The sequence below is a fragment of the Acyrthosiphon pisum genome, chromosome A1 (assembly GCF_005508785.2).
Source record: "Acyrthosiphon pisum isolate AL4f chromosome A1, pea_aphid_22Mar2018_4r6ur, whole genome shotgun sequence".
Classification (NCBI taxonomy): domain Eukaryota; kingdom Metazoa; phylum Arthropoda; class Insecta; order Hemiptera; family Aphididae; genus Acyrthosiphon; species Acyrthosiphon pisum.
This window is the reverse complement of record NC_042494.1, coordinates 51,292,410-51,317,019: the sequence shown is the minus strand read 5'-3', so window position 1 is coordinate 51,317,019 and position 24,610 is coordinate 51,292,410. Positions and strand designations below refer to the sequence as shown.

Here is a 24,610-nt window from a genome sequence, read left to right as displayed (position 1 = left end):
TATTATATTATTAACCCAACATGGAAAATAATATAACAACGTTTTTGTTCACAGAACACAATGCCATTATACATAGTAAGATTAAGTTTTAAATATAATATAATAATTTGGAGAGGGCGAGAAGAGGAAAAAAAAATATTATATTACAATTATTTTTACCTACCTACCTATATTTAATAGTTGATAATAATTCGAAATAACCGTATTCATTGATAAATATTATAAAAAATATATACCGCAGGTATATTAACAATAATATAACATAAATGATATTATAATATACGCAATAACAATCGATATAACATAATCCATATAAAATATACGTTTTAAGTAGGTAAGGTGGCGAACGAATTACAATCAAAATTCAAAATAAAGTCTTTCAGTGGGGTGGCAGCCACGTCATCGTCGCGGCCGGGAATAGGTCTCTGAGCTTGTCGTTGAGCTCGTCGTCCGGCACGACGGACAGGCCTTCGCATGACCTGGCCACCTTCTTGCAACGCTTCAGGTATTCTTGAATGGTCTTAATGGTGACACGGGCCGTGCCCGTCTCGGACGGCGACGACGACGCAGGCCTGCGGGTGAACTGCTGCTGCTGCGATGGCCGGACGCCAGTCCGGGGCAATTGCCGAGGCGACGGCACGAACGGGAACACCCGGACCCAGTCGCCCTCCGAATCGACGGGCCTGCTCCAGTCCCGACCGTTGCCCCACACCGGTGACGAAAACGGCGAGTTACACAGGTCGGCGGCGGCCGCTTGCGCCGTGGTCGCGCCGCGCTGCTTGCCCGGACCGTACAGCGTCGATTGCCGCGCGGACGACTGTGACTGCGCCGTCGACGTCACTGGCGCCGTACCGTCCTTCTTCGAAACGTTGATGTTGTTGACATTGTTGTTGTTGTTGTTGTTGTTGTTGGCAACGTTGTTGTTGTTCGTCTTGCGTTTCGACTTCCACTTTTCCGTGGCCGCGGCGGCCAACGCGGTCGGCCGTCCGTCGCCGAACCGTGGACCCGACGCCGACCGGCAAGCCATCCGGAACAGCGACAAACCGGTGTTGCACATGGGCAGCCCAAGCAAGTCGAACATATCGTGCAACAGCGGCCTTTTCACCCGATTGTCCACGTCGCAATCGTTGCCCAGCGCCGGACTGAGGTTCACCTGCAATAAGCGTTTTATTTCTCAGTCAGTGACTGCCGCAACACGCAATATTTTATGATAATATGTTTTGTAATACGTCTTAAGCTACACCTCTTAGCCGATAATATACAATTTGAAACTATGTAATTTATAAGATATGCCGATAATAGCGTTTTGTTTTTTGAACCCATCAAATACCTGTTAGATAGGTACCTGCAATTTGCAGCAATTAACAATCATCGTCCGCCAATCGGTATACGATTCCACTGATGCCAGTGTGTTGGTTATATAGGTTAATTATTATTTTTTTCACAACCTTCGGAATTTGGGATCTCTATAACTGCTGACCGCAGTGCATAATAATTGTCGTTTAGAGATTCAAAAGTTTTAGTCTAATAATAGTCTAATTAGAGCAAATGAACTGCAGTTTTTAAAGGAAACACATATACCTATAATTATTTAAACGAAAAGCGTCGGAGCCAATGTTACGCGTGCTTAATTTCCTCGTGTTTAGCGTCAATGAAGTTGGGCGGAATAGCCACCATAAAAAAGATAAACGGGATAATTACGAATAATAAAATACAAAGTAAATGTAATTATGGCAGTAATAGTGTTCGTTATACAGTCCAGGGTGTATGTTTGAAGTTTTTTTTTCTTATCGAATTAATTTTACCGAGCAACAATTATTAGAGCTGAAATTATTTTAGTTCCAAACGAAGTATATCAGAACTAGATAGAAATACATGTGCCACTAAACAAGTGATAATACTTAATTGTGTAATGCAAATAATTAAATGAACGCAATATCAAATATAAAAATTCTAGGGATATTTAATTTTCATGTTTTATAACATGTCTAGGTTTATTTTTTTTATCAATTTAAAGTTTCCCCGATATGGTCATCTAAACTTAATGTTATTAGGATACATTTTTTTTTGACGTTATATACCTAATAATAGATCAAATTCAAAATATCTATATGTTGTATACTAATAAGTAATAACTATCAATATTTAAAAAATAATATGTTTTAGTCTTACAGAATTATATGCATATATAGTATATATATATAATATATAATGTGTATATTATCGGCTTTTTTTATATAGGTAGCGCGATCTTCGATGAAATAATATTTATTAGGGATAGGACGAAATAAAGTTTTTTCGCGAACTGAAGCTTAATATTTGCTCAAATTCAAACTTTTTAAATATTTAAAAAGTTTAAAGTTCGAATAATATTATATAAACCATATCCATTTTGAAAGAATGGTAGTAAAATAGAGTTTACGCATAACAAAAATAACTTTAAATTAATCTGCTGTCATTCTCAAACATTTTATATTTATTATGCTCGAATATTGTTCGAGATTATCAAATTAAAAATCAAACTTATTATTTTTTTGAATTTTAAACTGTTTGAGTTTCTTAAAATTCGATGTGTTCGATCATCGAACCTTGGAAAAGTTCGAGAATCCATTCGCGATATTAGGTTAATTATTACGACATTGTTGACATACCTCTAGAAGCCAGGGTTTTAGATCAGAATCGACCAGTATGTCAAAACCGTACAACTCGAAACAATTTGACGTGCTCGGTATGCCTGTGCACTGGCTGGCCAACGTAAGGCTGACGAGAACTGATATCTTTTGCCACAATAGCCAATCGTTGACTCCGGGCTTGGCGTATATGCTGTCGGAGCTGTTGGAGCGTCCACTTGCATCCTGTAGTGCAGGCGAAAAAACGTGAGTTATAATATTATAATGATGATTGACATGAACTAAAAAAAAATTTTTAAAACTAAAATTGTATGTCATGCTTAAATATAGGGACATAGGGTTAGAATTATTGCAATAGTTCAGGTACCTATGTAGCATACAAAGTTAAAATGATAACCAGTTGTCCCGAAAAAATACATGTCTCAACTAGTCAACTCTCGCGCTAAAACAAAATAATATTAACCCCAATGCCGTTGTAGTATAATAATTAGGTACCAAGTCCGATTTTTTCTTTGGTTTCCGAATAGTTCGGGCCCAACTTGTTGATCGAACTGTTGGTCAGATGCGCAAAGTGGTTGTCCAGGTTATTCAGCGAATACTTGTCGGTACTGAACCTGGTCAGTCCTTCCCTGTATATGTATATTGTGAGTGGATGGAAAGACGGCACTAGCACGTACAACCGCAGATCGTATTTGTATCCACCGATGAGCATAGGATTCTTCACGTACCTCTGGACCACGATGTTGGTGTCATAAACGAGATCGCCGATTTGCTTTGAACATAATGATATAATATAAGCTGTTATAACTTATAAGAGCAACGAAACGACGCTAAATTGTGGCAGTGGCGCTGAAGTTTTTAAAATTTGGTCGGGCAATTTTAAAACTTCCCGACCTCAATATCTTAATTATTTAATATAGAGGTACCCTAATATACATTTATTCATAATCACGGTTTAAATATACTCATGCTCATATTAAAGTTATGAAGTAAATAAAATATGGCCGGCCGGCCACATTTTTTAAAAAAGCGGTCGGGCCACGGCCCGACATCACCATGGACTTCGGCACCACTGAACTGCATGGTACTTACCTATTTGTTGGGTTAACCACGATATTATTTTGGTCTTGATGTTTAATTTTAATATTATTATATTGCATGTATACGGATCGAGTATTTTTTTCAGTATATAGACTATATAGGATCGTCTTTATTATAAAATTATATCCCCTATGTGGCTATGTTTGTATAAAATAATCTCCAAAACTATACAGACTCGATTTACATGCAGTTATTGGAATAATATTGTAGATAGTTTTTCAAAAAAGGCTATAATATAAGGTCGACAAACTCCACCCCAGAAAAAGTGAATTATAAAATAGGATGTCAACTGTGGCGCCATCTTTAAAGTTTTAGCTTTTTTTTATATAAGAACCAATTCACCACCCAGGTGGAGTCGGGTTTTAGGTAAAACCTAAATACATTTTCCTCAAATGCATAATAGCCGCGTAGTGAGTACGACGAAGGTAGTCATTTATAATAGATATTTTATATTATACACAGTATATTATAATACATACCGAAATCAAAGATATGCCTTTTCCTTGACTTTGACCAACCGGTTTGCATATCCAAATCGACTTCTCGCCGACGTCAGTGTCATGACTACATTCGGCAGCTAACTTTGTATACTCTAGCGGTAGGTTGTAAGAGTCTGGGCTGATAGTTCATGTCAAGGAAGGGGACAAAACCATAAAAAAATAAAAAAGTATTTAAGTTAAAGTATATAATATTAACTCGACATAAAAAAAAACTTATTATATATGAAAATCAACTCTACTATAGGACGGTTTCCGTGATGTCGCGACATAATTTAGGAGAAATACGCATTACACTATAGTCCATAAATAGCTTTTAGTTCCCCTACCCGATGGAACAATTTAGATAAAAATATGTTATCAGGGAGACCGGCGTTTTTTTTCTGCCCTTTGCAATGGAAATAACCAGTCACAAGTTTTATGACCGTTTAACACGTCACGGCAAAATAAAATTGTTCTATTGCACTATGTACAGGGGCCTAAAATATAACTTGTATTATGTACCTTTCATAATATTATATGTGCCGTTTATGAAGAAATGTATAAACAAACACCTGAATATGGATCGCGTGTGTGACGCGTCGGGATGATAATGCCTACCCCTATCTGGGTAATTTTTCCCAATTGAAGAAACCACCCTCGCCACTTGACATACACATATAATTACATATGATTATGTTATACCAGTGAATAACCAATGGATACCAAATACAAAACATTATTGCTATACAAGGGAATTTGCTACTCATACATATAGTTCATATATAATTATTGTATTGTAATGGTGTTTTTTTTCCATTGGGCCTCTCAGTTTGAAATACCTATAATCGATTATAATTATACAATTTCTAATATAACTTTACTTCATAATTGGGTGTGGACTTCTACAAGTCTTCTACATAATACAGAGGAACCTCACAATTGCGGACATTATATAGGGGAATTAAAATGTGCCTGTTTACTGCGCTTAGGGGTATTTCTCACGTTTATTTGTTCCGGGGATTTTAGAACTGTCCGATATTGAGAGTGAACTGTCTACTAAGGGGTGTCCGTAGACAGAGGTTTAACAGTAGATATTGCTTTTAAAACAAAACTGTTAATTTATATTCAGATCGTCGTATTTATGTAATCAACACTTGACCCTCAATGGAAAATTCTCCGATTTGATGAGTGATGACTAATTACATTTTAAAACATACTTAAACTTAAACACATATAAGGTGCATTTAGAAAACATTCACTTCTCAACACTCTGTAATGTACCTATACTGGTCCTACTGTATAATTAGACATTAGTATTATGATATCATGACCCATTTTATTTGTTTATGAAAACTTTCCATGTCAGTAGCTTTTAGTCACGACATATTACAAAGGTACTTACATATTTATACTCACGCTTACAACTATGGTGTGGTATGTTGCATACGCCATATAGTATGTAGAATGCAGATATGTTAATATTTTACATAAAATTATTGTAATTTATTTATACGGGCACGTGGCTAATTATTTTTAACTTCTAAAAAGCATAATAGGTATACTTACTATAGCTGTTATATTATATTGATTTATTTTTTATAGCCACCTCTAATTTTTATACTCTCTCAAGCTTCAGCGTAATTAATAGGTAGGCACAGAAAAAAATTACAGATTAATGTTTCATATTATATCATTTTTAAATAATAACTAAATTAATAATCACCAAGTAAAATATTAAAATATAGATAGTAAAATTATTTACTGTATTATATACTTATATTATAATGAAATAACTTAATTTAATATCATGGTATATTATGTTATTAGATAATATGTTAATTTATCATTCATATGGCTATGATTAAATTATGAATAAAAAAATATTGTACTAAGATGAAGTACCGCTGAAAACTACCGTTGAAAATTCACAATTTCACGCATGGTTTAATCAGGTTAATTACATAAATAAATTAATTAAAAAATCATTCACTAGTCTCTTTAAAAAAATAAAAAAATAAATGAAAGTGGGTTTTAACAAATAAGTTTGTTGCAATCTACTTGCAGCCAGATTTATAACCAGAATAACCCTCTAATAGGAACTATGGACTTTTTAGTTTTTACATAGTAATATAGGGGTAAGTAGGTATATACAATAAACTGTTATGTATTAAACGACACAGTGTTCATTTTCGTGTTTTTATATCGTACCACCCCATATGAAAACCCAATGTAACATTATTATTTTGAATTTCGTTTTTAATACACGAGGCGTATCTCATATGCAATATGAACACTTGCGTGCATACAGTAATTGTATCAATACTTACCTACCTATTATATTGTATATTATTTGCTCTTAGATTATTTTTTTTTATTATTGCTCCTGTTATTATGTATTTTTACCTCATAAAAAGCATTTCAATATTTTCATATAAATCAAACTATTTGAATGCCCATTACCTGAATCCGAACAGTGAAGTGCCGAATATATTCTTCATGCATTTCAAATACCGCCACAAGTTGTCCTTCCGACATAATGCTGATCCACTGGGTATGTGATTGTTGAACTAATAGACAGTAAAAGCAATAACACACATTATCACTACGAATATACGTACATTGACATTCAAGTATTGCGTTTAGTTAAAAATAATAATTGTATTCATGCCGAATACATTATTACCGTTATATTTAATTGTATACCCCAGTCCCCAAGTGGAAACAATATTATAAATGCACATATATTTACATACGTAAATATAAATCGATTATTATAAAATTGAAGGCTCAAGTGTTGGAAATATGTTTTATAATAAATAAGCATTTTTAGATTTTCGTACACACAAACATTTAAAAATATATTTAAACACAGTATTTAAATCCAATAAGACAAAAAATATACCTACATGGTATTTAAATGTGTACCAATTGAATATAATATAATATTACTAATAAAAATTTTTAATTAATTCAGTTATTAACCGTATCATTTTTTAACAAAAAAAAAAAGTTATATTAATTACAATACCTAAACATGCATATTATACTAGAATTAGGTACCTACCTATACAACAGTTAGGTGCACTAAAATTTTATTTTTAAAAGTACTAAAAAAACTCGTTAATATTATTTTTATTTATCATACTTTCTTTTCATACAATCGAAATAGATATAGAGAAAAGTGAGATATGCATTAGTTTCAAATAAGTGCGAATTTTGAGAATGAACTCAAAACTATAACAAGTTAAATACAATTTCTTTTAGGTAGGTATTTAAAAAAAAATTCACCCGGCAATAATAATAATAATTTTATGCAGGTATTTTTTTCGTCAAACACGTGAGTAAATGTGATGAACATTTTTTTTTTAAATAGTCGTTACACTAGCGATGTATTAATGTATCACACCGTCATAATATAAAATAAAAATATAATGTGCGACCGCGAAGCACAAAAAAGATTTTTTTTGTACGAACGACGTTATTACATAATTAATTATATACACTATGTACACTGTACAGGCACAATCGCCAAGTACCGTTTACAGTGGAGAATTTTGGAGAAAAAAAATACTACGATCACGACGTTTAACGATATTGTCAATTATATCAACTGTCGTTTAGGAAGATTAATGTAAATTGGACTGTTATATAATATTATGTATACCCACCTATTACAAGCAACGTAGAAAACCTGAAAATTCTGCGTCTGGCAATTTTGACCAGTAAGAATAATAACATTTTTTTGTGCAGATTGACGAGGCGGCAGTGTACAATAATATTATATATTCATTATATGCTCATAATGGCGGGTCAACGTGTTCGTTTTAATAACAAAATTAAATATTATAGTATATACTTGCATAACTTCATTAGGAGGTATACGTATACTGTCAAGTTGTAAATATATATATATAATATATAATATTATGTCCTATATTAATATTTTTTACTTTGCTCAAAATATATGTAATAGGTATATATATTATTATGTATGTATATTGTATATGTATTTTGTGTATGAACAGAATCCGCATCGTTTAGTTTTTGGCGCAGAGACGTCAAAGACAGCTGCGTTAAATCGATGTTTAAAAACAAATATAATATACGAGTATATTACCTCGGAATCAGGTCAACTTACACGATCTTTTGACAGTGTGTGGCGGCGAATAACATTCACACACATCATACAAGAAATAATTTACAAAAACACACGCACACTTTGTATACCAATACCATATATACCGAACATACCTGCCATATTTTCTGCTGTTTATAGTGTGACAGTGAGAATCCAGTCGATTTCCACCACAGGTTCCAATACTCGTCCGCCGGCACCGACCACGCGGAGTCTCCGCTCTTAGTACCATCGTATTCTTTCCAGCCACGTTCTTGACACACCTGTGAGTGACAAAGCAGAAAAAAAATGATAATAATTATTACACAATGGGATAAAAAATTGTAAAAAATATTACACAGGATAATCGTATATAATCCGATTATTTATTGGGTATGTGTTCGCACACGTCCTGTGCAATGTTCTCACATTCCCTACGCTGCGGTATGTAACCAGTAACCACTACCACCACCACTACTACCTCCACCGCCCCACGCTCGAGACCAAATTGACTTCCGACTGAAAGAAAATAAACATTGCGATACACACACACGCACACACCCTCCTGTTAAATTTTATATAATAATAATATATTTTTTAACTAATTGAGATGTTTAGACTGTACTGCATTATACCTCACCATCGTTATAAGCTTATAATAATAATATTATAATAGGTGTAGCTAGAAATACCCATATAAATAATATCAATAATAATCATAACAATGACGTCGATGATGGGTGTTTTTTTCTGGTCGTAGAAACACGAATGGGGGAGGGGACGACAATTCATACACTGTCGTCAGAATTGAATAATCATATACAAAAAAAAAAATGCAAGTCAATTTTGGTACTTTTAAAATTTTTTAGTTTTTTCTTGGTATATCATTATTATTATTGTTTAAACATACTGTTCGAGAGTAAAGTTTACATACGAAACAGACCCGAAAAACACACATACACCTTAATAATATCGAGCTCGATATTATTTTGTACCTATTCAAAATTCAAGGTAATAGGTATAGTAGTATAGTACCAACATATCTACTACATACAGAATTTATACTTTATTATACAAGTTTAATATAGTAGGTTGTAGGTATATAGGTAATATGCACGTTTTCAAAAACTGACTTATCGTGCAGTGAACAAATATTAGACCGCACCCTTTATTTACCCATTCATAAATTATTATGTGAAATGTCAATGTGCGTTTATGCTTTATAATAAAAAAATTACTGCAATACTGCGTCTCCTCAGTCTTTATATTGTTAGTTCAAATACGAACGCGTTTATACGCGTCTTGAGAAAACAACGTGTTATCGGGTATCTGACTGTAGTTATATATGGTGGCTTTGGTGTTGTTTATAAATTATATATGTGTATAATGCGTACCTATGTATATTATTTTGTATTTAAATTTTATGTACATGTGTTTTATAATGATGTGACGTATTGCCTATTGGATTTAAAAGCAAAAAAATAAAGCACCGTCAGCCTTCGTTAAACGTAAAAACCATTAATTATAATTGTTAAACAAATATTATCAAGTTAACTAGGTAGTAGATAGGTAATATGTTTTAAAACAATGGTCGATGCATACAATAAACACACTAAAATAAAAGAGAACATAATTTAAAATTGTATTATTTAGATCCTATTTTATATTGCATTCAATGTTCAAATTTATAATATTGATAATACCAAATATTTTAAATAGGTACCTTCTATATAAGAATAGGTATAGTGTTTATAATCAACGGTAATACTGTTAAACTGCCATAAGGGTATTTTTATACTTTTAAAAATGCCCAATCAATTAGAATGGAGATTACTTCTTGTACTTGTTTTAATTTAAAAAAATATATCTATCAATAATCAATAAATTCGAATTGTATGCTTAATCAATAACTTTAATATGAACAGTTATAAGGTTGTTACAATTATGCATCTATAATGTATATTATTAATACAATAGCTAATAATTATAGACTTATTTACATTGTACACGCTTTATACCATGATTTAGTCAATATGTATTTGGGGAATTCGTTTTAGAAATAAGTAATAACCTGTATAATAACAATTGAAGAATATAGGTACTATTTAAAAAATAAGGTAAATTATGTTGTGAGAGACGGTTTGATTTTAAAACTGATTCCCATACCATACAAGAAAATACAACTTACAACTTACAACTTAAATATAGGTACTATGATGGGTGCACAATAAACGATGTATTTTGATATTCATGCGTATAAGTAATTCACTTTTGTTTGTAAAATTATGTACATTATAAATAATTAAATGAACTATCTAATACATAATATTATATATAGGTACAGAAATTATATAGTACATTTTAATTAAACATTTTCCATTATTATAGTATGTATGTCAGTTTCCATCAGATTATTTGTAATTATAGACACATATCACTTATGTACCAATATTTTATCATAAATCATAGGTTTAAGATATTATGTTCAAAAATCATTATAATATTACCTACATAATAAATACGAAATTACTTTTTATAAAACTGATATTTAATGATGAATTATTATATCCTTATTGTACAAAGTAGAGTTTTTATTATACTACCTAGGTACCTAGTTAATATTTACAAAATTATTTAACTATATTAGCTGGTCAATATTTTTTATTTATTATAATGTAATATAATTTATTAATTATTAAATATTAGTATTGACGTATAATAAATTGTACTGTTGTAAATTCTCATTTATCTACATACATCAGTACAATACTTAAAATTGTTAGTTTTGCTTAAATGATACACATTATAATATTATAATACAGTAGGTATAGGTACATAATATATAGTATAGTTGTATACGTGTATAATTTATTTCATACATATGGCTTTCATAACCTTTTGTTACTGTGAAAAAATTAAACGTTTTAATTTTCCAACTTTAAAATGAATACATTCGATTTATGTGTACTGAAAGAAAAAATAAGAATACTAAATATGCGATGAAAATATTTTAATGATCTAGAAGTGAAAAATACAAGACGCAATGACTACAACAAATAAAATTATATGAGTATTATGACTTGTATATTTTTATTTTTTTTGCCGGATGATTAAAATTTTTCTATTTATAGTATATAACCGTGCACGTGGTCGATTTTAATTTAGTGTTTTCAAAACATGTTATACGCTTAGTTTTTTTTTATTCTCTGCTTGTGTGTGTGTGTGTGTGTGTGTGTGTGCATAGTATAAATGTATAATAAGACGTTGTCTTAGTCCAAACGACGATTTATTATTCAAAGCGGCAATCGCATTTTATACCAAGGATAAGACGTTTCCATTTATTGAAGTTGATTTAGCAGTTAGATTTTATTGGATATACTTTTTTCTCATATTATTTCCTACTGTAATTTTGTACGAAAATACGAAACCAAATGTTTTGTAACGAATAAGCCTTTAATAAAATTCTTAAACGACAAATTATGCCGTCAAGGCTAATTCCACAGAAATGCTATAGGGACATATTAACCAAATGTAGGGAACGACGTGCATGCCGTACGTAAATAACAATCCTGCAAGTTTCGTTGTTTGATGTTATATTAATTATTTTTCTACTGAAGCGGTTGTAACTCGCAAATATAATAATTGCTGTTATGATGGAGTTAGGTTCGTGACATTTATTAAAGGGCAAGACAGCAACAAGGAAATATTATATCGTTTGAATTTTTACAAGAAAAATATTAGATTGAATGAGAGGATATAACATTTGTGAAAAAAACAAAGGCCAGCGTATAATAGATGCATTATCGGGTGATAGAATTTATACCATAGATTTTGAGTACTTATACATATAGTTCTTTTATTGTTTTTTTTTTTAGGCAACACCGAGGCTAGTGAAGTGTGGAGAAAATAAACACTTTCAAACGCCAACGCCCTATGGATTTCCTATAAAACGACCAGCCGACTGGAAAATATTTTTAAACCACTATTATACGTAGGGGTTCCCAAATTGTATGTTATACACGCTACCGAACTTTACCAATTACCTGTATGAGCAGAACTGGGCCAGTGCCGTTATCGTTGACGCGGAATATGAACGGTCGGTCTTCAGGTGCGGTGGATGACATATTACTGTCGGATCTTCTGGAATTATGCAATTCTAATAATAATAAAACACAACACATATCGGTACTCATACATATATAATATTATATTAAATGAAAATATTTCAGCAGTGTATACTGCATAAATATAATATTATATTTTATTAGTTTGCAGTACATAAATATATTCTAATAATTTATATTGTTATTTGTTGTAATTTGTAGGGAAATCATATTATAATTTATAATAACGAAACCGATACGCGAATAACAGTTTCGGAGTTCGGTCAACGGTGAAATGACCGGCTGGCTGACACTCCGACAGATACACGGTGATGCGTGACGAAGAAAATCTTTGGTGGAAAAATAATAGTTGTAAAAAGTAAAAAAAAATGTATACATTCTGTGGAGATAGTATTTTGGCAAAGTTATGGTATACTATATTGTTATCAGCAGTCGGTATGTGGCGTAAATAGGCCAATGAAGGTAATGCGACTGCAATACTGCATTAGGATTTAGGGCTAACCAACGTCTAGGGAGTGCTTCCAGAATACTGGATAATTTTTTTGGTCAATAGCAGAAATATTAATATGTTGAAAGTTGAAAAAAATATCAATATTTTTTTTTTGTCATTATAGGCGGGTAGTATTATAATTGTAGGTAGGTATTGATTAAAAATCTCGAAGTGTTAAAGTTTTACCGATTTAAATAATCTAAACTGATGTAGGTACTAAGTACCTATAAAATAATATAAATAATATATTTAAAGTTAATGAGCATGGCCGCATGGGGTCCTTTTTTTAGATTTTTACACCGTGGCCAAAGTTGAACTATACTATCTGTTGTATATAATAATTAATAAAGTGTAGCCATGTAAATAATATATAACTCCCGTTTTTTAAAAACATTTTTTTCTTTTTTTTTTTAACAAATTTTAATCTACTGTGTCCCCGTGACGTTTACGTAACGATTCGAAATTAAGGAGGTACAATTCAAAAGCAAAAACTTTTTCCAGTCCACTCATGATGTTAATCAAAACCATTGAAATCAACTTTGGCATACTTATGTCATATATTTTTTTGAATCTACTGTTTAAAACTATACGAAAAGAGTATAAACTTATTATACAAATGATTTAATTAGTAATACTGTTATTATTATTTAAAGTCAAAGATCAAATGTATAGTCTGTACATATTTGAAGTAGTAACATGCATTTTTTTTAAGTACATTTTTAGGTATTTAATTTCAGGAGTAAATTATACAAAGATTCATGGTTATCATTATACATTAATAGAGATTTTGAGAGAAGTGAAACTGAAAAATCTGCTTAAAATTGATTTTCAAATGCAATAATAATAATAGATAGGTACACTTGCAATATCTTATGCCGAAGTGTACGAAACGATCGAGACAAATTTCAAACAATATATTTTTTGGAACAGTATGAAATTATGGGGTAAAGTTAAGAAAATAATCAACCTCTACAAATAAGTACTACCCTTGTATATATAGCTATATATACAGTCATAACTCGTAAGTATAAAATATATATTATACAATACTACAATGTACTGAATCATTGAAGCGTTGTCGATGGGTGTGCCGTCGGCCTTCTAAGTTCAGGGAAGGAAATTATGTGCCCAGGTAACATAGCAATAATTATGTCTATGATGGAACGAGTTAAATATGAAATTATTGTTTTCGGAAATGTGGGATGGCAATAATGATTGGCGTTTTACTTAGTGAGTAAACTGTTCAAACTCTATAGAATTCCAGTTGAGTGGTTTATATAAATCGACTGTCAAAATTTGATGATTATATAAGTTATTTTTTTTTTATTAGTTGTTGTTATAGATATTCAAATTAAATATTGTTGGTTTTTCTAAGACAATAATAAATTAATGATTTTTAAATACCAGATTTAAATCTACGGAATTAATTATTTTTGAAGAACCTAGATTAGTTTTTAATGATATTTAGTTTAACCTTGGATGGAGTACTATATTTTATGACAAACCTCAGACTTAGGAAATTTATTTAAGTGTGTACCGCAGATCTATCAAGATATGATTTTGGCGTGGGTAGAGTAACTTTAGCATCTTTTGTATATATATTGTAATAAATAGTATACCTACTGATGTTTTATTCATTTATATAACTATATATATATATATATATCTCCGACTCTCCATTAATCATGCTCGTTTGTTAACAGTACAGGTACCTACTTACTATTTGATATGTGTATTTTTCAATTTATCGTAGTGATTCAATTTAAAGTCAACAATATGAATGGTTCAAAGTCGAAACAGAATGTCAGTAGTCAGTATCATTTGGTTAAGAATAAGTTTAAAAAATAACATTTACCTACTTATATTGAATCAATGTATTATAAATAACAGGTATATTTGAATTACCAAATGGATACAAAAACTGAAATTTATATTTTTTTAGAAGGACTAGGCCAGGTTACATGTACCTTTAAGTACCTATACCAACAGTTTGTACTTATAAAACATTTCTTATAGAATTCCAGTTGAAATTGAAAACTTAAGTAATAGTAATTACCTTTAATAGACATGTTTTAAATTGATGAAATCGATTTTTATTCATAATAGACCATAATAATACAAAAAAATTATATTTTATATGTTGGTTAAACATTTAATGTACTCGATGGTTAAATAATATACGTAAGGCAACATTTCAAGAACAATCACTCAAAGCTATGTAAATTGTACAACATATATAAATATTACTTATTATCTTTTTACTAATAGAAATTATAGCTACGTGTTTGTTTAAACGAAGAAATTATAATAATTTAGATAAAAATAATATAATGATTTCACATCGTAAATGCGATCTATTTAATTTTCATGTTAAATCATTAAATTGAAAAAACTTTATTCATAGCTAGGTCAGGTAAAAAAAAAACTGAAAAATTATTGAAATAGCAAACTTAAAAGTGACTATGTAGCAAAAATGATTTAAAGATAACGTAACAGATTTTTATTATTTGTGAGTAACAACGACATAGTACAATTGACAAAAATAAATTTACTTTCGTTTCAATTAAAAAACTAGTAGTCCATTTATGTATTGAGCACTAATATGATACTTATACGGTTTTGTTATTTTTTTTGATAAACTTAAATTTTACTTAAACATTTTGTGGTTAAATTTTATCATCATATTTATTTATTAAAATTATTAACTTATAACTGAAATGTAAAAACCTATTATAGATTATTATTGATATTTTAAAATGTAATTGGAGACGTTCTTCAAATATAATAATACTAATATTATTAAAGGGAGAGGATGGTTCTAATTCATAGTATAATATCTATGTCTAATTCCTACTTCTTTACAGAGTATGAGGAAACTGTGCACTATGATATAATTATATATGGCAGAACGTTAATGCGTTGACATTAAAACGAGTTTGTAGAAAACAGATCAATACACACAACTCGGTGAAGCATGCGGATATATAGATTAAAATCACATCCTGAAAATGCTCTTGTGAATTGTAATTTACTAAACCAATCACCATTGCGTAACCAATAATTCGATCGTATTTTGTTCTACCTTTAAATTGTAATCGATTATTGTACATTCGTACAGTTTTATATTTTAATAACTTGTGAAAATAAAATAAATATAGGTATCGACTTTATCGACTTTGTACCATTTACACAGTGTACAGCGTTTGTGTGCAAAAATAATTATAAAATCCCATCAACTTACAGTGACAATTATTACAATTTAGTCGTTATTAACGTGTAGGTATAATTATTGTATAACATGATTTTCAATAAGCGTAATACGAACAATGTAAAATGGATTAATTTAAATACAGGTACCTACCTATATAAGTAGAATGGTATACATTATTATTATGTGTGAACGTTGTTGTCTGTGCGTTAACTCGAGTATGATAAATGATAATACACAAAATGTGGACCACAAAAAACGTATTGGAGGTACCTATTATTTTCGAAGTCTTACGATATACAGTTTAATATAATTGCTAAAACTGTCGCGGTGCCTACATGAAAGCCGGCTGCGATAAAATAGATATTTGCCGTAAGAACAGTACGGTATATAGGTATATGAGAAGAGTAAAAGATATAGAAAAACCAATTTTCTTCACCTACAGTCAAACGTAAACTCCATGTGGGTAATGCTTCGTCTCCGTAAGTTTGGCACCTATCAATTGTGTAGGCCGATTAACTTGAGGACGAGTGCGTCACGATGGCTTATACGTCATAATATATAATAACGTTACCGCATGGTTACGTAAATCGCCACGAATTGACAACCGGCGGAGATCGTAAAAGCGAACCAGAAATAAAAACAGTTTCCCCTAAAACAATATAACATAAAGTACGCGCACAACAACACACACGGCTGGCGGACCGGACGGCGCGGCGCCTGCGACGACGAAACGGATCGAGCGAACGAGCGCGGTGTACGCGTGTGCGCGATGCGCCGCGTCGGCAACACGTGTGGCGGCGGCGTCAGCGAACGACGACGACGCCGACAGCCCTGTTCGCGGTTTCGTCCGCATCGAATCGTCGAGCGCGCGCGTGCGCAATTATCGCTTGGCTGGCCCGGCGGAGCTGCCGGAACCGTTGAAAAAGCGCGCGTTCCGGTCTCGCGGACTTGAGAAATCTCCGGCCGTTCGGTTTCTCTAATAATAATATTATTGGCACGGAGGGGCGACGACGACCGCCCAGCACTCGGGTATTGTCGTGTATCTGCAGTGTTATAAAATATATGGTTTTCGGTGGCAGGAGTGTTGAAAAACTGTGGGTCTCTGAGTCAGGTGTTTGGGGGGTGGGGTGGTAGATGAAAAATGCATGCCTGACGGAGCTGCTACAATAACTATGACTTTCGGTCAGTGGGGACTATGCCAGCGGGATATCGGGACTCTTCCTTCTGGGCTGGTATATAGTGATGTGTTCGTACAAATAATAATTGGAGGCATATTCCTACTTGCATGGCTGTAAAAAATACGTCGAAGACATAATATTATTATTATTATTATAATTATTGTCATTGTAAAATGTAAAAAAAAAGTTTAAAACTATTTATTTTAAAAGACTATGAACATTTTTTTTTTTAAATTTTATATTATATTCTGTTTTTATTAATACCCATATACGAGTTATTTCTCAGCGTTTATAGTAATTATTAGTAATTTCTAATATTTTGTGGCTGTATCATTATGTACCAACGCTATGATACTTTAAAATTAGCATGCATTTATATACTAAAAAAATTACTAAATATATGCACAGGACTAAAGACATTGTAGGGCTAATGAAATAGTTTTCCCAGGTCAAATTTTTTTCACAGTATACCACTGCTTCGAGTTCGTTGGCTAATGCGCAGCATCCGTTACCAAACCGGAAGAAAGCGCGTCCCGCGGCGTGTCGCCGTAATGCGTGTATGCGTATATAATACGCACCCCCTCGCCGGCTGGACCCTTCAAGAACTCGGTGCCCCGCGTAACCCATCATAACTCGTTACATCCGCCAGGCACACAAATCGATGGAGGAAATGGTGTTTGGCATCGCAAAGGTCTTATTATTATACTACCGCCGCGCCATGATAGGCCCCATGTGACTTAAATATGATAAAAACATTAACGACACGCGGTTCATGTTATCATATTAATAATATGCTTATACATTTATAATTTATATGTTTATATTAGAATGTACAACTAATGAGTTAGTTATATTTACTACAGAATAAAGTTCCAGTTCTAGTTCGATCTGTTTGCCTCACCGAATCAACGGATTTTGTATAACAATCCACGACACACAGTGGTTCAAAAATTAAAATAGATGGCCAAAATAAAATATTTTGAATTTGAAAATACTCAAATAGACATGGTAGAAATATTTTCTAAACTACATATAAGGTGTGTATAAATTTAAAACTCATTGCAAAATATTATTAGATATAGCCATATAGGTACCCATAAAATAATAATAATAATTGAAGTAGACAAATCATATTTTTTTCATAAAAATTCTTATAATTTATTAATAATCAATAATCATCATATAATTTTATTTTATACAACAAATTAAATTGAGGTTTTTATGTTGGATAAGATACAAAGCCACAAAGGTAGTATTTAATGACCCGATTAAGAAATTACTATTGTTATTAATCCGTATGTGGTTATTTAATAATATACAAATAATACAAAACCACGATATCAACACCTTAACTTAGACCACAATACCTATCTACTGATTACAAAAATATCATCATCTGCTCCTTTCTTTGTTTTGATCACTTGCAGTTTGAAAGCCTTACCTATCCTAACCAAACCTATATAACCTATCCATGAGTCAAGAAATATTCACTTGTGAAGATTGAAAACTTAGAAAATATACTATGGATGGAGCCACATCGTATTAAATCAATACATAAAAATATTGCCGATATCAGCGACGAGTCGCCGAATTAAGTAGGTAGTCGATATACGCATGCGCAACGCAAGTTCTTGCATATTTATCCACATATACCTATATATAGTACGTCTATGGATAATTATGTGAGGAGTTGCATCGAGCTTGCGCACATATCGATCACCTAATTCGGTGACTCGTCGCTATATCGTTAACAAATACGCTGTAGCTTCATCCATAGTGTATGATTTAACTATTTAAGGTTGAAAGTGAATGTGATCCCGATAGTAGGTACCTAGCAGTTAGCCTAGCAGTGATAGCAATGTGCCAATGTGGAAGATTAATTTTTATCTAGGTATCTGAATTTTGAATATTTGCCATAGAGTAAAGAATATTTGCAGACTATTAAAAATATTATAATCATAAAAAGCAAAATACAAATTGTTCTATAAATATTTAATTTAATTTTTTTTTTATTTTAATCAGAAATACGAATACATCTTATTATTATGTGAATAATAGATAATTTTAAAAATGTTGGCCAACTATTTTCATTTTTGAACCACTGTGCGCGATACACTAGTCGGATTTTATATTCAACTTATTATATAATTGTAGATTTTTAAGGTATAATTGGAAATGCAAAAATTGAATAAATTACGATATTATAATTTATTATATTATTCTCCTTGTTTATTACCTATCTAGCCATTTCCATCACCGCATTCAGGCCGTTTAATCCAATTTTGTTTCGTATATAAATATAGAACGCGTATAGTACATGCGATTTGGGTCAAAACGCACACTCGAGTGGAGACAATAAATTACTCGTTCCACTGCTTATTCATTACAAAAAAAGGATTTCAAATAAAAGTATGTATAAAAATAGTTTATTTCATTTTCATTTTTTGTTTATATTATTGACGTTGCTGTAGGAATTACATGTTATAATATGAATATAGGTATAATAAGTAATACTTTAATATAGACATTTAAATGTAGGAATAATATAAGTTTCTGTGCTTGTTTAATACTTTTAATATAAGCATGATGGGAAAATGTCTATGTTTGAGACTTTGAGAGGGAATTGGCACAAGAGGAAATTTACTAGATTCGAATTAATAAGTTGTAGGATATAAATATATTATAATGAACTAATAGTTATTTAAATATTTATTTATTTATTTACGAAGTACCTACAGACTCTCGCCAAATGTTGAGTTACTATAGTTTTACAAGTTATTTACTTTAACATTCAAGCTAAAAGTGTTTTTAGTTTTACGTACTTTTCATGTACGCGATATTTTATAAATACTCAGGAGTAGGCAACAGTTTATAAATAATAATATATACCTAGGTAATATTGTATAAATTATAAAAAAAATTATAAAATTCTTTTATTTTAAAATAATATGGACTAATGGGCTCTTTAAATTATTGTATGGTTATTTTGATTAATGATGTATTTTAGTAAAGAAACGTTTGCTTTGATTTATTACTAGTTATGGTAGATAATAATAAAATTAACTAATAATATTATGTTACCTATATAATATATACATAAGACATAGGTGCATGGTTTGTATGAACCAAGTAAAATGTCTTAGCCGTTGTATGAACATTGTCGGTGAACTGTGTGTAAATCTATTGACAATTTCCAAGCTATTTTAAATAATATATTTAAGTTTGTAAAGCAGAGTTTAATAAAACTACCATATATTATATATGTATATATAACAACTAACGAGTAATACAAGACTTTGAGGTTTGAAAATCGATGGTTATGACATGAATAGTATAAAAAAGTAATTTGCCAAATAGTGGTAACTGCAATTATACGTAATATTATACATAATATATTACGCATTACGGATTATTATTAACTTGTTAGGAGTCCTTGGCGGTTTTGAAATGGATATCTTAACTGGTGTAACTGTTGACTGTCTTATTGTTAATCCAGTAATATTTTAAACACATAATATTATTATTAAACATTAATATTAATATATTTAGTAAATTGTAATGTTTTCGTGTACCTACCTATTACGATTAACTAATGAACACAAATACACACAAGTCAGTTCGATTTTGAAAAAAAAGGCAATTCATATTTCATTTTAAGGACGGCCTGCCATGCGAGGTCACGAGCCACGACAGCCATGCGTGGGGAGCGACAAATACAAGACGGCCATGGGATTAGAAATGGCAGCAAATATAAAGATTTCGATATGATAAAAAACGGTTATCTTTTGGTATGAATTCAAGTTCAGAGTTCTACAACATGGCTTGTCTCCTGCGATCATAATAACTGTACAGATGTACATAATATATAAGATTTTTAAGGTTAAACTATACATAGGTACCAACATCAATAAGTTATCAAAACATGTAAAAAGATCTTACATAATTTTTAATACAAATTTATGTCAATATTTTATTGTTTGTAAATGTTTGTGAGAACGTTAGATTAAAGTTTAATTATGGTAACAAACTAAACAGTACATTGCATCACTAAATGTCTAAATGTATAATATGATTTAAAATTACATTATCGGGAATTCGTAAAAAACGCATAGATACGCACAATGTTAATCGAAAAGTAACTGTTATTATTGCCGTGACTTAGCGAACAAAAGCATATTATAATGTGGTCGAATCACGACAAAAATTCACGTCACGTCATAAATATTGAGGCATAAAACTATAATAGGACTAAGAGTTTCCGTTTATAATGCCTACATGTATTAAATCAAATCATAACGGGTGCGATGGTTTATACAAACTAAACGAAATATTTCATTAAAATGCATCAAAAAATAATTTTTCGGTATTGTTTACATTTATAGGTATGTATAATAGTTGTAGGTACTAGGTAATATATTGGTATAGGTCAGTGATCACTTATCTATTAAGATATCTTAAATGTATTTTTTTTAACAATCATGTGGTTATTTTCTCAATATTCAATTATTATTTACATGGAATTTTTAATTAAATATTGGGTAATATTATGCCTATATTTCTTAGTTGCCAAACCTGAGAAAAATAATATAGCATTTATTCCATCTATATTCTATATTATATTATAATTTGATGTATAGGTAACCTATTCACTGAACAGTTAAACAGTTAACCTATGGATACATAGGTGCAAATCTCAAGGGGGCTAAGTTGGCTTATCCCCCCAAATATCCCATTAGCCCCCCAAAAATATGCAGTTTTAGTTGTGTGAGATTGAAGCCGTCCACGTACATTGATGTTAAAAACAATGGCCCCCCTGACATTTTAATGGATTTCCGCCTATGAACATATCCATTAGTCTTGCTGTATTAATTAAGTATTCGTACTTTCGTAATTCATATAGTAGCATTAATATTAATTATAAATACTATATTTATAATCAATGGTATTAGGTACGTAGTTAAATATTATGTATCTACAATTTATAATAGTTATAAGAAGGTACTTATAATTAATCTTCTTATAAACTCAAACTTATATTTTTAAGAAATAGGTCATCACAATGGCCATCAGAAAAATGATTATTTTATAGGCACGTATATTTGTTGTTGGTTTTGGATGGCATGTATTTTATTGAGTACCCTTTGATATATTATTATTACATTTTCTATATGAATATCAAAATATCTATAATCGAACTTTGAATATAATTTGGTGATTACCTACAATAATTATTAAAAATTGACAATTTACAATTTAGGTAGATAATTCTAAATTATAATATGTTTACACTTAATTGTATTGTATTTTATAATATTAGAGAAAAAACTAAAAAAAATTCTAAATTTATATAAAATCCAAATTTATTTGAAAATTATATACCGTCTAGAAAATGGTAATACAATTATTGTTACATTTTGCTAAATAAAATTATTAGTACTATGAAAAATTGGTGAACAATTGAACTAGGTATTTACAGATATTAATTTTTGAATGATAACAAAAAAACTTAATCTAATTTGTTGAAAACTGGTTTTGCGTAAAAATTCCCGTTTATTCTTAATTTTTTATTGCTTCGCACAGAATCTAAAATATGCATCATTTTAAGTTCATTAAGTTAGAATTATATCAGAAATGCTTAAAAAGCTGGTATAGTAGTGGTATCGTAATGTAATACATATTATAATTTATAATAACAAATACAACGGTATGAACCCAAAATTATACCAGAGATTTATAGGTAGTGCCAATTTAGTACCTACTCCATGGAAATAAATTATTAAATACCTACACACTTAAATATATGGGCTGATTCACTAGATATGTTTGCCCCCATTTTTCTTTTAAAAATACATTTTTTTTTAATTCTGATTTTTGGAAGTTTAAAGACGTATTTCTAAATACTTAGATTTTTATACCATTTAAGGAATGTTATGTGGTTATACGCTTTACCAATTGTTTTTTCCGAAATAAGGACCATATTATATAAATTGTTAAGCTGATGATATATATTAAACCTATTTTAAATTTCCGAAAACCATAACTTGGAAACTACTCTTTTGTATTTCCATTTAAATAGGTAGGTAATACAAATTAAAAAAAGTGGCTAAGTGGATGTCACTCTGCTGAACAGTAGGTTACAAGTGGGTCAGTGGATCACTGTATAATGTATTGTATTAAATTTGAATTCAAATATGATATCATATCATTGTATACGAAAAACGATTCTGAGCAGAGACGGTTTGTCAGTCTAGATATTTTATAATGTTATTATAATATTATATTTTATTATAGTTTATTAGCCTAATTAACCTATAAGTTGAATTAATATTACAATATTATTTTTTTTTATTCATTTCTATGTTGATAAACAAAGCGTTAGAAATTAAATATTTAGCGGCTTTTCGTAATTTTTTGGTGGTTTTTCCCGCGGCATTAAATAACTATTGAGAAAATCGAAAGATGACCTCTTTAAACTTTCAAGTACCTACCATCTTGATCCAATTTGCTAAAAGATAAGATAAGATATGTTGAAATCGAAGCACTACTTCTGGTAGAAATTTTTTATACAGTATATATAAAAAAAAAAAAATTAAAATAAACACCATTGTAAACCACTAGATCCCTCACTCCACTTAGAATCTAAAAACCATCTATCATCTATGTATAGTATTTTACAATAAAACAGGTTGGTTCTCATTTGAAAAAAAAAAGAAGTTTGTATCGCTACAAGACACACATTTTTTAAGTGTTATAAAAATCTATATACATCATTGAAGATGCCAAAACTAAGTAAATTTATTATTAAAGAAAAAACGGGGGTGAGCGTACTTGGTGAATTGTTGTACATAAGAAAACTATTTAATTAACTATGCCTACATTAACTTCAAACTTGTATTATTATTTATTAAATTAAAATTAAGAAACCAATTTAGGCTATTCATAGTTGTAAAAAAATATATATAATAATTAAAATAAATAAGTAATTATATAGCAGAATTAGCCAAACTTTAAATTAGGTATTTATTAACATTTTGATTATCGGTATAATTTTTAAGTATGTTACTTGGGGGGCATAAGTCTAGTTTAGCGTCCACGCGAATTTTTCGATTTTTTTTTCGGAAACCTATGCATTTCGACGAGTTTAAAACGATGGAGTAAAAATTAATTTGCGGAAATGATTATTTTGGAAGTTACAGCCTTCCAAAGTTTGCGATTTGACGTTTATACGCGCATGCGCGCAAAACTACTATAAGCACAGTGACGAATACCGCTAAATTGTGTTA

At 30.7% G+C, this 24,610-nt stretch overlaps 1 protein-coding gene across 1 annotated transcript; it reads right to left on the bottom strand.

Moving 5' to 3' along the window:
- Nucleotides 1-293: 293 nt before the first annotated feature.
- LOC100572525 (probable tubulin polyglutamylase TTLL2) lies at nucleotides 294-16,960 on the bottom strand. Its single transcript, XM_008188802.3, is given in 9 exon segments — nucleotides 294-1,153; nucleotides 2,652-2,807; nucleotides 2,809-2,855; nucleotides 3,126-3,402; nucleotides 4,211-4,349; nucleotides 6,671-6,777; nucleotides 8,462-8,608; nucleotides 12,368-12,464; nucleotides 16,586-16,960. Coding segments are annotated over 9 exon segments (1,767 nt in total). The 5' UTR covers nucleotides 16,609-16,960; the 3' UTR covers nucleotides 294-379.
- Between the last annotated feature and the right edge of the window lie 7,650 nt (nucleotides 16,961-24,610).